At 40.9% G+C, this 13693-nt stretch overlaps 1 protein-coding gene across 2 annotated transcripts in view; it reads right to left on the bottom strand.

Annotated features, from left to right (window-relative positions):
* Positions 1–13693, bottom strand: part of LOC100742752 (semaphorin-1A-like) — a 388591-nt gene that overhangs the window by 340431 nt on the left and 34467 nt on the right. For both annotated transcript variants that reach the window (XM_024368161.2, XM_024368160.2), the window contains exon 2: positions 12945–13124. In XM_024368161.2, the coding sequence (XP_024223929.1) occupies positions 12945–13041 (97 nt within the window). In that variant the 5' untranslated portion in view covers positions 13042–13124. The remainder of the gene's footprint in view (positions 1–12944; positions 13125–13693) is intronic.

The raw sequence follows: 13693 nt of genomic DNA, 5'->3' as shown, positions 1-13693 counted from the left end.
TTCGTGAAACGTTCGAACCGCGACGCGAAGAGATCACCGGCGATCTATCGGTTTCGTGATTTCTTGTGTCTCCGACGTGACACTCGACACGTGGCATTTCGTTGGTAAAAAAAAATTGGAAATTATCGTAGGAACTGATTTGTCACGAGTTACGTAACGCGACGACACGGAGAAAGGTCGGAATCATATTTAATGCCATCCTACTCGAAACATCCGTAATCCAATGTACAGCAGACAAGTACAGCTTTCAATTTCCCATCGTTTGGTTTACAGATCGCGCGGATTGCATCGACGCGTAATCTCTCGTCGGTCGAGCGTTCAATGAAAAATATCTCGACCGAGAGTTTCATTAAATTAACTGGACGTCAAGCCACGGACCGATCGCAAATACTTATGTATTATCACGCGATTTCAAGCCCGATCGCGATTCCATATTTTTCTTTTCGTTTGCAAATATTTGCTAACGCTCGACTGTGATTCTCCTGTACGATGCCTCGTGCCGATAATCGAATATTTATCGGCCGATGTCCGCCGCGGTTTATTCGACAAACGAAAGGCTTCCTTTCTCCGTGCATGTCGCGCAAACACGCTTGGACGCGACAATAATTTAATAAAATTGTTTCACCGACCAATCTGTATCGTGCACGGATCGAAACTTATTCGACACGACACGCGTGATATTTTCTTTTTTCCAAACTTATCACGCGAGCGTTGCTCCACGTTACACGCCGGTACCGAACGAAAATTTGTATTCAACCGCGCCTCGTCGCTCGTTATCAGCCTCTGGCCTTTATTGCATACCCACCAATGTTATCTAAACTTTCTTCTCCATATACCTGTACGTAGTCATCCGTATCGCGCGTTTGTACCGTTTATCTCTTTTATTTTGTGCATCGGTGTGTCTAGAAAAACCCGTGTCTCTGGGCTATTATATCGTTAGTCGCAACTAGCATCGCGCTGTGCGCGACGGCAACCATATGGCATCCGCAATTTTCCCTGTGATCTACGATCGTGCGATTGTTGGCCCACGGATAACCAGAAAATTCACTTTGATCTCTTTCATGCTGGTAGATGTTAATGCGGGGGATATAAAGATAAAGACGTTGCTGGGAAAATGCGCAGGATTAACGCGAAGACGTTTCTCTACCTCGTTTCTTTTTACGGGCTCCGTGTTTACTTTTGCTCGGTATTCTTTCATTCACGCTACATTACGAATTTCCTGGTATTCCTACGAATTCTCCGAGGAGACACACGAGATACTATTTACAAATCTACTTATCATAGGTTTCCATGGAAATTCAATTCACACGGCAGACGTGAAAATCAAATATATTCGAGGATTTTTAATCAGGGAACCGATGCGACGTAAACGCTTCGTAAACTATATATCCGATAAAAGCTGTTCGATTAAAAACCATCGACGATCCAACCGAACGACTAAACGCGTCAAACAGAAAAAATAATAAATATCGATTGGTCGAACACGATTGCACAGAGAATAATGGAAGTGTATTAAAGTAAGCATATCAAAAGCCATCGATTAAATGTTTGCTTGCAAATTTTCGAGTGGCGATGGCACTTTTGAAGCATGTCGCTGACGAGCTACCACAAAGCAACGCGCTGGATACCCACTCGCACACCAACATCGACACATCACCCAAACCAACCATTCACACAGCTGTCTATACACACGTATGCGATCGCGTACTATCACCCATGAACGACGTTCCTCTCGTTTATCCCCGCTTATTTCACGTGCATATCTATGAACGTGTCTCGTGTCTCGTGTCGGTGCATTGGCATAGACGATCGTAACTGCTTGCTACTACATGTTTCGGACCGTGGCTTACTTACACACAAGCAACCAGAGAGGGTGCTTGCCTGTACCTCGATATTCCCAGTTATCTATCTTCGAAATACGCGCCTGCCAGTGTACATACAGAGGTTCGTAAAAGGCCAGGTTTTCTCCTCGGGCGGTCTTTTTTCACCGGATATTTATTTTGCCGTGCAGCTTTGCCATTTCGCGCTTAATCGATATGTTAGCAAGAGGAATGTTTGAATTATACAAGGCTAGATCTTTCCTGTCTTCGTCTCTAGCCCCGTTTTTCCACCACCAACGTCCCGTCGTAACTGGAACGCGAATATCTGCAACTCGATAGCTTTTCGGAACGATCCCATATCTATTATTCGTTTATATATATATATATTTCTTTGATATAACTTGACGATTCTCAAAGCGACTTTCCACTAGACGTCTTCTTTCCGTTCGTTCTACGACGTAACGTAAATACATATCAAGTACGAAATTTCACATTTTTCTTAGCCTTCTCTCTTGTCGAAATATTTCCCGCAATGGAACGATCCAATTGCCTGCGTTATAAACACAACGTTTCAAGATTAGTTAACACTAGATCTACCGATAGTTGACACGAAGCTATTTCTACCAAAAACAGCCAAAATGACTGGTCTTTTAAAAAACACGTAACAGTAGAATATTTTTGTATTCACTGATTTATTAGTTTCTTAAAGAAGCAATTCCATGTTATGTAGTACATTGTTGGTATTATTAATCCATCGAGGGTTGGCACATTTATAAAATTGTAGAACCAGTCATTTTGACTGCTGTGGTATTTCTAGCGATTGATTCGGAATTTTCCTAACAACTGATATCGTCATATCGAATGATACATAGTAAAAATTTGAAAAACGTGTGGGAAGTTGTAGAAAACGAGGAAACTGGTTAATTGGGATTCGATAAACAAATCGCAGGACTCTTTTACACTTTGACATGTACCAGTCAGTTTGACTGGTGTTGGTATAAGTAGCCTTGATACAATATTATTTTCAGTTTGAATACATAAAAAACAAAATAGAATTCGTTATATTATTCTTTTAGTCATCGATGCGAAAGTCATAACATCATTGCGGAAAAAAATATAACACGAAGTAGGAATTTTAAAATAAAATTGTAAAAACCAGTCAATTTGGCTGGTGTGGTAGTTCTAGTGTTAACATGGTCCTGTCGTTCCGCTTCCAAGTACACTGTCCTAACACTACAAACTTTATTTTCCTCCGTCGATACATATTTATTTTCGTTATAGCCTCTTTTGTCGTTGCCGATCGATCGATTTCCTATTGCTTGCTGATTATCGGCAAATTCCAGCCTCGGTTTCACGCATATCTCGCGCCTATGCCATATATGCGAAAAGAAAAAAAAGAAAAAATAAGAAAAAGTAGCTTAATACGCTTGACGATCGTCGTGGAACGTGAATGTCTGCCTTTTTCTATTGCCATCGGTCGATCGCCAACTCCACGGCTAAGCTGCTCGTAAATCGTTATTTATTCTTAATATAACGTTATCACGGCAACGTCTTATTGATTTCCCGTCAGTCCTGCCACCGGAGAATTCTATCCCCGGACATTAATAAATCTATCCGTCGAAACGGCGTCCTGAAACGTGTGCGGGTCATGGATTGGCGCGACGCGGCGCGACGCGACGCGACGATCGCTCGGACGGCTCTCAGGGCGGCTCACAGGACGAAAGCGGCGTCGTTCTCGCGGGACGATCAATCACTTCGAAAACCGTTCTTTCCTTTACTTTCCTTTTCTCCCTTTTCCTCCTTCCTTTCCTTCTTTTATCCATAGAAATCGTTGCTTCGTTCAACTTGGAAAACTCGATCGTTTCCGCTTCAACACCGCGGCGGTTGACCGTCAATGCGTAAGCTCTAGCCGAATGTGAATCTTTTATGGAATAGACAGCTTTTCCTCGCTAGATATAGTTTCGTACAGAGTTGGCAAGTTTTTTGACAAAGCTGATTTTCTACAAGGTATACATCGTTGACGCTTTGATAGCCTGTACTCTGCCCATAAAATTACAGCTTGTTACGATTCGTAAACGTGAACGAAAAAGTATACGAACGAAATCATTGCCAAATAATTCTCATTTCTGTAGAATCAACCGTGTTTACGTTATGTGTAATTGGCGATCGACGTAGTCGCATTTATTATTTACTTGACAATGAAAGCTCGTTGCAACAACGACTTAAGCGTACCTTTGATCCTAAAGATACGGCTGATGGACGAGTGAGTTAAAATTTCGAGATGACGGGCCTAGGTATGTAGCGTACGAACCTTTCGGCATCGAAAAATTCAATTATTTACCTTTCCATATCGTCGCATCGTATGAAATTTCGACTTTGTGATTTTGTCGGTAAAAAATAATTCCGTGACAATTCGGTCTACGATTAATTTAACCATCGGCATGGTATATCTCAGGATAATCAAGATAATATGTATATTGTTAAACAAATTTTTCATTTATTTATTCTTACGCGAACAAAAGTTGCAGTGACGCTTTGTGATTTCGGCATAAAGCCGATATTTTAAAGTTTGCAAATATAATAGAATGAAATAATTTTGTCGGTAGCGAAACAAATTGGCCATAAATCGTTGATAGTGAAAAAGAGCTTTTAAAACTGAATTAGTAGCGTTAAAACGATTCCAGCCGATAAATATCTCCGTGACGTATCTTCCTATAAATAATAAAACTAATCGTTAATTCTACTGACATTTTGCTCGCAGAATATTATATTTCCAATTTCAAAGTATCCACGTATCGATAAAAACCTTTGCACGTTTTATGGCAAACAAATAAAGGTTTTAAAAAAACTCCTGTTGAAATAATATCGATAATTGTTATAACTATAGGAGAATACGCGCGTAAGATACTATCCGTAGGTGAGAGCACTAAAACCGTTAGCAAGATTGCGCTGGAAGCTTTAATAAAAGCCCTAAAAGCTTTTGATAAAAGCTAGTACACAGTTTCGATAATTACCATCTCGTTGCCACTTTCATTTTACGTAAGACTTTAGTTGAGGCAGAAAATGCTATTATTTAGATACTATTAAACGGAGCTACCGCTTCAACGATTCCAGCTACTAAATCAACTCTCTAACTACATAGAGATAACTTAATCTAGCGAAACGAATCTTCGTAGTTCCACGCTCGCTTTTGTTAATGGTCAAAGTTGACCGGATCAAAAAGCAAATGGAAATCACGATGCGGTCGGTCCCTTTCGATGATAATCGCTATCCCGTTACCACTCTATTCGGCTAACGTTCCTAGTTAAATCGGATCTAATCAGCTTCGCCAGAGTTTTCCTTCGAGTCTCTTGCAATCGTTTGGAACTCGCAAACCGTTTCTTTCGTTCTCGACCGTTCTTTGCCACCTGTTTGCAAAAAATAGATACTCGAAAACAGGCTGCGAAATGGAAAAGGTTGACAGCCTAGCGACCAACAGTATCCGCTATAAAATTTATCTCTGCACTCTAGAAATGATAGATTCATCGATAGTTAAGGAATGATTAAAATCGATGACTTCTCCGATCGGTAAACGTTCAACTAACGTGGTAATTACGTGGAAAAGCTATTGGCAAACGAAATCGACGATATTCCTTAGTGAAACGGAACACGTAGCCCACCAGTTATGATAACACGGTATACGAATCGGTAGGAAAGTGGATTTGCAGATGTACGAGCCATGTGTAACTTGCTAGAACTTGCGAACTTCTGTCAGATCAGGTCCTGTTCCGATGGAGATCTTAAACCGCGATACGAAAGATTAACTAGTAAGTAGAAATACGAAGCTAGCCCGGTTGCAATCGATCACTATGCTATTTCCGGATTAGTCGAGAGAACGTACAATGCTCGATTCCGTGAATGCTATTTTTCCAAGAATTCCGCTCGGATTTAAATATCACACGATTGGCGATCGATACGTCGTTACATAGCGCCAACCGTTCGCCACTAATTAAACTCTGATTATAATTTCAATGGTAATCTGGCACCGCGTTATCTAAATCTATTATTCCGAATTGCACGCAGGATTCGAAGAATTGAATTATCTTGCTGGCTGCTTCTATTCGCTTCTATTCTTTTTTAACGTGACACACGCACACAGAGACGCGCGTGCGAGCGAGCGACGCGGCAGGTCCGTGAATGAATTAACTCGGCCTGTACGCCGGGGTAATAATTGTTAAAATCTCGAGCATGTCGACGGCATTGTACCTGAATTTCAACTATAAATAAACAGCGAGTCCAGGTACCCAACGCGGTCGTTATGCTCGCTACACACAAGAACAGTTAATAGAAGCGGGCTACCTGTTCTGTCACGCGTTGTGTATGCATGCAGCTGAATTGCATCGGAATAAACATCTGTACGGCTCGTATAAACCGTCGTCGTGCTGACTTACATTTTAAAATACGACTTCTTGCGCCATTTAGACGGAAATATCGTACACTGTACGGAATAGAAGGAATACGTTCCGTAGCATTGGAAGAAAATCGGCAGGCAGAGAGTGGCGAAAAGATTTGCAAAACGATAATGCATTTATAGGACGAGTTCCAGTGGAAAGGTGTGACCATTCAACGTTACACCAGGGTAGTTTCACCTTTCCATTCTCGATATTGGCGCGAGCCTGGCCCTGGATAACGAGGATAAATGTTCCTGTTGTAGCTGTACCATGCGTCATACTCGTTCAGCCAGCGTATGTGTACTTATGTACATACAGGCGTCGAGTAAAACTCTCGACCGACGTTTGCGTCCAGCACGTTTACACGAGATCGTTAATAAATATCGGAAGCATTTTTTTGCGAAACGATAAAAAAATCATTCCACGCGCGCCAGTTCTGTTCGACTATCCACTTGCTTACAGATGTTCTAATATGAATCATGCGTCGTTTTATCGAAATGCGAATACAACCTACACGTTGAACGTTTACTAGTCTAAATAACACAACATCGTTTCAAATGTATACCTGTAGGAATGTCGTAGAGATTCGAGCGGTAGGTAAAACCGTTGTCACAAGCAAAGATAGCGGCCGATTATTATGGCTGATTGCGTTAATATTTAACTATTGTTGGAATCACGTTCGAAAACAGTTCCGTTAGTTGCACGATAGTTTGACTGCGCCGCGAACGTGCATTAATATCTCGCTTGAATTTACATTGATGAATGTATCAATGATTAACGGCCGTATCACCGTCACAAATTTCTAACATCGAACAAATACAATACCTCGTGAATGCAAACTACCATGTCTAACTACGCTTCTCTAGACTTGGTCTACTCCTAGAAACTTCAACCCCTTTACAAATTCAGAAACCGGGCAAGTTTAAAGACAATCGGTTGGATTAATTTCTTAGCGAAAAGACACCCGTTAGGGAAATGCGCAAGTTCCAATTAACGATAGAACACTGGTAATGTCGTTTTATTTGGAACTCTGCCAGAGATTTTCTTCGGCGTTGCGTATCTTTTTCGCAGATATTCCTGTGTTAACATTTAGCCAATGACGCGTGTCACAACGAGCTATACGTTTCCACCGTGCATTTTTCCAAGCATCGAGGATTAATATTCACTGCTTAAAGAACAAAGAAGTCAAAAAATTATTTAAATAGTTAATTATATTTTGTGGTAATGATTTTATTTAACGATGTAAAATTAAAAGTATATACTAAAAAATCTAGGTAAAATTAAAAACATTAACACTAGAACTACCAGTAGTTAACACGAAGCTATTTCTACCAAAACCAGTCAAAATGCTCGTAAAAATACAATATTTGAAAGAATTGTAATAATAGAATAAAAAATACGTAGTAATAGAGCATTTTTATATTTATTGATTTACTACTTTGTTACAGGAGGAATTCTATGTTATGTAGTGTATTTTTGGTATTATTGATCCATCTGGGACCATGATCTCTAAACGAGGGTTGACACATTTATAAAATTGTGGAACCAGTGAAATTAAAAATTCATAATGTTATTTTATTTTTTACAGTGTACTATCGTTCGATTATAACTTTATTTAGTCATAATTGAAATTGTAACTTTTTAATTCATTTTAACACCACTAAATTGCTGTATTCTATTACATACTATACTTTATGAGAGCAGACAAAGTGGTGTAATTAATTGGGAAGAATTCCAGGTAAACGATAACTGATAGTAACAATAAAAAAAGGAAACCGCCTTACCAAAGTCAAAAAACGAGATCTCCCTTCCTCTTCTCCACAGAGGAGAGATCTCCCTATTTAGTTGGCTAAGTATTAAGTACAATTTCGTTCTACACGAACAAAAATCGTACACCAAAGAGTCTCGAAAAGCGTACAAAATGTACCGGTGCTGTTCGAACGATCGTTTCGATCGGATACAAAATGTACCGGTGTTGTGTAAATTTGCGCGCCAATGAAAGCTAGTTAAGATGCTTTCATGATCATGATCGGAAATGGTTATAGCAATATAGACACAGAGATGACTGTATAAGTCTGCAACAGCCGCATATTCGGACGACCATTGACGACTACGCGCGTTCTCGCAGCTTAACAAACTTCTTCCGAGTCCTAACGAGCTTACTCTTGGCAAAAGCCACTCGAGTGTATGGCTTCCTTGGTTACGATGCAATGGCTAACCTACATACCGTCATATTATTGCACCCGATTCCCGCTGCAATGAACGCTACCTGTATGTTCGTGTACCAAGTGTGACAATATATTCTATTCCCTCGCGGTTGTTCACTCGCAGCGTCTTCGGTTCGCCCAATCTTGCACCACTGCTGTACCGCGTTTCGCTTGTTCCCGTCTTCCGATGAAACGAGAATACGCCGATAAATCGAATGCCACGTTTTCACCTTCACGGCCAGTACACGTTCCTGCGACCAATTTGCCTCCCCTTTTCGCGGATACCTTATTTCTAGCTATTGACATATGTATAATTTTGTGTGCTAGACTAGATTAGCCGCGTAGTAATGACGTATGTGAATATGAGTGTATGGAAGTATGTGTGTGTACAGCGTCCCAAAACATAGATGAATGTAACTGTTCCATTAGCAGTGTGGTATAGAAGAAAGAGAGTGTTGAGACGCGTGCAAATGTATATCGACGAAGATCCTGGAAATCGTTTATTAAATACATCTAAAACTATTTTAATATAAATTCCAAGTGTAATCTTAGTGTTCCTTTACTTTTATTTCTGCGATTAAGATCCACAATTCTCAACACTAGCTTCAGATGTAAAGCAATTCTCGTTGAGGTTAAATAAATCTACAACTATTTTAATATAAATTCTAAGTGTAATTTTAGAGATCTAAAACTATTTTAATATAAATTCCAAGTGTAATCTTAGTGTTCCTTTACTTTTATTTCGGCGATTAGGATCCACAATTCTCAACACTAGCTTCGGATGTAAAGCAATTCTCGTTGAAATTAAATAAATCTACAACTATTTTAATATAAATTCCAAGTGTAATCTTAGTGTTCCTTTACTTTTATTTCTGCGATTAAGATCCACAATTCTCAACACTAGCTTCAGATGTAAAGCAATTCTCGTTGAGGTTAAATAAATCTACAACTATTTTAATATAAATTCTAAGTGTAATTTTAGAGTTCCTTTACTTTTATTTCGGCGATTAAGATCCACAATTCTCAACACTGGCTTCAGATGTAAAGCAATTCTCGTTGCGATATCGTCGGTAATTAGCATCGTGTAACTTGACGCAGTAAAAAATCAGCGTTTTGTTGCTCCACTATTTCTTTCCTCGCAGTCTGCGAAGAGATGCTTTTTCATAGAATTATGGAAACATCTGCAGAACTGTCGCTAGAGCGAAAGAAAATTAGATAGTTCTGCGTAACTTGTGTATAACGTAGCTAATATTTACGACTGTTAGTTGGATGTAATGCTCGCAGGATCAACGCAAATTGCTGCTACATGCAACTATTTGCCTGGAAATATTGGAGAAATCTACGAGAGCAAGGTGTGCGTGGCAACTGTTAAAAGCGACAAAGTCAGGTATCGTAAAAAGTTAGTCTCGTAACCACAACTTTCCAAAAGTACTTTAAAAAAGCTGTTTACTTGAAACTTGTCCAACATTTGAAAAAACATCGAATCGGCGTTACGACGAAAAGTCCGTGCTACTTGACTTTCATCCAGCCATTCTCGGTTTCCTCTAAACTCTACGCTCCATCCAAAAAGAAACTCTTAAACAAAGCAATAAGAAACTGCTAAAATTCGATCTGTTCTAGATAACTATAGTCCGATTATCCGTGAGTATATTTTCATAATATACATATACACAATTGGAGCAATGCATCCGAAAGCACGAAGCACACGATCGCATGCCGTAGATTTGTACGCGGCACGGCCGTCCAATTTCATCCGAACCGAGCTAGAGTCAGCCAAGTACGTATGTATCCCGGTCGTTCCCGACGTAATTGAATACTCAATAGGATTTACCAAAGCGGACCAACGCGGTGGCCGCGTCGATCGACACGACACACGCCAATATTTGATCCGTGTCAAAAGCTTCGACTCGAAGCTTTCGAGGCAGATTCACCCGCGGATTTCGCAGGGTCGTTAAACTCGCCGACCACCTGCCCTCCCTTCCCCACCTGTCCCACTATTGTTCTATCCCCTTACGTTTCTGCCTCTTTCCACTTCATTGTCTTCGACTTGAATTTTCGTTTTCAATTTCCTTGTCTCTTTCTATTAACCGATCGCTCGTGTCGCACGCGTAACGTCTCTGCTTTCATCGGATCACCCGATATGCCAATTATTGCGGCATTTCAAACGTATCTGCGCCGTTATATGTCGCTGTGCGCGGTAAAAGTACCTGGATAAATTTATTTCAGAAAATAAGTTTAGTTACGTCTGTTGCAGTTTCCACGAGAAAGAATATCATTTCGAGATAGATTGCTTTCCAGTTGTGTGTTTCGGCAATCGTTAGTTTGCTTTGCACTTGCTAGCAATCCTACGCAGATCTTTCCAATCGCTTCTCCATCCTCTATTTAAATTAACCGTTCAAAGCAATTAGAGTTTTAGCCAGAGCGCTAGTCAATCGTCTAAAAGCATGAAAATACAGCGATTAAGCGAATTGGATTATTCGTTTGGAACGCGTGGATTAAGCACACAAACGAGAGGTATTTGTCTCGTAGCTGGTTACTTCTCGGTAACGTAATCTTCTAGCTGCTCCAACCAACTGTATAATACTACCTCTTCCAACAACTATAGAAACGAACAAGTTCTACCACCTACAGAACGTAAACTACCGTGAAATAAATACACAGAGGCCAGATGGAAATATCGTTTAACTATTAACTTTTCACCGCCGCTTTGTACTTGCCAGCGATGGCAAACGTGTTCAAACATCCGACAGCGTCTAATGTATTTTGATTTTTTCCCACGCTTCCCCGATACTTTCTTATCCTTTTCCATCGACATCCGCTCGACGTTTATCCTGGTCTCTAGCCGGATGAAGCGTTATCGGCGTGTTGCGCTTAATACCGGCATGGCACTTGCACAACTGAACGGAACGGCGTGGCGTGGCGTGGCGTGGTGCGAGACCGCCAAATCCACAGGTGCGGCGAAAGCGTGCTCATGTCGCGCGGAAATGCCTTTGAATCGACTGCGACGCAACACAGCCAACAACAACAGCCGACAACGACAACGACAACGACGACGACGATGACGGCGACAACGCGCGACGTATCTCTACATGTTCTGTATACAATTCCTTTCCTCTTACCCCGCCTAGTCCCTTTGCAGACGTTCTGCTTCGCCCTTCCTCTGACCCTCGTTCTCTTTCGACGATGCTCTTCCAGGTAAAGGATTCTCGATTCACACGGCGATAACCTTCGACGCGTTCACCTACCGATCGGTTGCACTCGACCGGTAAACGTGTGATTTCTAGCGGGCTGGTGCTCGCCGTCACCGATGTCTTTATCTCGCGCGAAGGAAATGAAATTTCTCGTGTGAAAAGATCCGCGTGAAAGAAGCGCCGGAATCGGGCGAGATGCGAGAGAAGTAACTTTTTCTTATCGGCGAATTGCGGCGGTACGGTGCGTTATTGTTCTCGGTAAGCTAGCGCGTGCAAACAACCGTGTCGAGAGACTACGACTGGAACGTGGACAAAAAAGAGGGATAAATTAACTTCTGAAGGAAGGAAGGCGATCCAACGAAAAGGAGAACGAGACGATTTCATTGCCATCGATTCATCGGTCATCGTAATGCCGCTGTTAGTTTCTTCCGTAGTTCTTACGCGACAAAGATTAGATTTCGGCGGATGAAAGACGGCCGCGAACCAGGAACAAAAGAGAACGAGGAGGACGAGTCGAAGCAAGCTTTTCCATCGAATTCACCGTGAAACGTGCCTTATTGTTCTGGATAATCTGTCGCGCGTTATAGTAATTAAGTGGAACGAATTCAACGGGAATCTCTTGGGATAACGGAACGCGGCCGTTAATCCACGGAATTAATTTCGCTGCGTTTCCGCGGCGTGAAACGACGTTTTCGGATCCAGCCGAAAGAACATCTTTTAGTTGAACTGCATTTACTCGATCGACAAATGATAAGAAACTCGGCCAAAGAAAAGGGTACGGAAGAAGAAGAAGAAGAAGAAGAAGAAGAAGGGGAAAGCAGAAAAAGAAAGCGAATGATTGCAGACGATCGTTTCTACAGAGAGTAAATTGCGACGCGCGATTATTTCCAGCATCGCAGTTAATGACGTACAATGAATGCGCGACGCGCGTTTGCGTAAAATGCATGGAAGATCCATTTGGCTATAGCTCTTTGATTTAATTTTAATTTCATATCCATACATATATCCTAAAATGTCGGGCGGGATCAATTTAATAATTCGATGCAGGTATAAAATAGCGTGGTGAGTGTGTGGCTTCGTTTCATTAAATTTTCGCACGCAAAGGCGAACGACGAACCGAATTTAGCGATACATTACACGTCAAACGACGTTATACGGTAAAAATGCGTCTGGCTAAATAGCCATTGTTCCATACTTTTTTTCAAAGCGCTTAAACACCGGTATAAGACGAACAATCGCTTTTTATATAAAATAACACGATTTTTGTTACACGCTTATGCAGGCAAAGTTACTCACGATGTTTGACATGCAGCCTAGGAACAGGATCTTGCGGCCAAGCCACGTTCTGCGCAACTAAGCTGATCAGTGCCAAAATTCGCAGGGATGTGCTCATTTTGGTAGCGAGTGGCCCTGCAGGGTATCCTATGAGTCAACGGTAACTTTCAATCCTCGTCATCGCCGCTCCGATCGTCATTCCTGAAAAAATACAAACAAACCATTTTAAGAAAGGAACAAGCCCAACGAAACAAATTTGAATTTGAGATATGGAAATCCTTAAAATCGAACCAATAACGGCGTTAACGAAAATAGCAATTGCAAAGACATCAGACCGCGACACTAACGCGTGCGTTTCAACACTAGAACTATCACGCCAGTCGAATTGACTGGTCTTACAAATTTATTTTCAAATTCCTACTTCGTGTTATATTTTTTCCCGCAATGATGTAACGAGTATGTAATATAATGAATTTTATTTTGTTTTTTATGTATTCAAGCTGAAAATAATTTTGTATCAAGGCTACTTATAAAATTTTATTTATTTATTTAAAGATGTTTATTAAACCCAAGATACAATTTTAAATACATTTTGGTATTCATAATAAACGGTGAATTTTTGTAATGATGTTTTAGACAAAAGTACCGATACGCAACGATACGACGTAGCCATGCTATAATAAGGCTACTTATACAAATACCAGTGAAAATGACTGGTACTTGCCAAAGTGTAAAAGGATCCAGCAATCTGTTTATCGAATCCCAATTAA

Source organism: Bombus impatiens, unplaced genomic scaffold, assembly GCF_000188095.3.
Source record: "Bombus impatiens unplaced genomic scaffold, BIMP_2.2 scf_0389, whole genome shotgun sequence".
Taxonomy (NCBI): Eukaryota; Metazoa; Arthropoda; class Insecta; order Hymenoptera; family Apidae; genus Bombus; species Bombus impatiens.
This window is presented reverse-complemented; position numbering and strand designations above follow the sequence as displayed.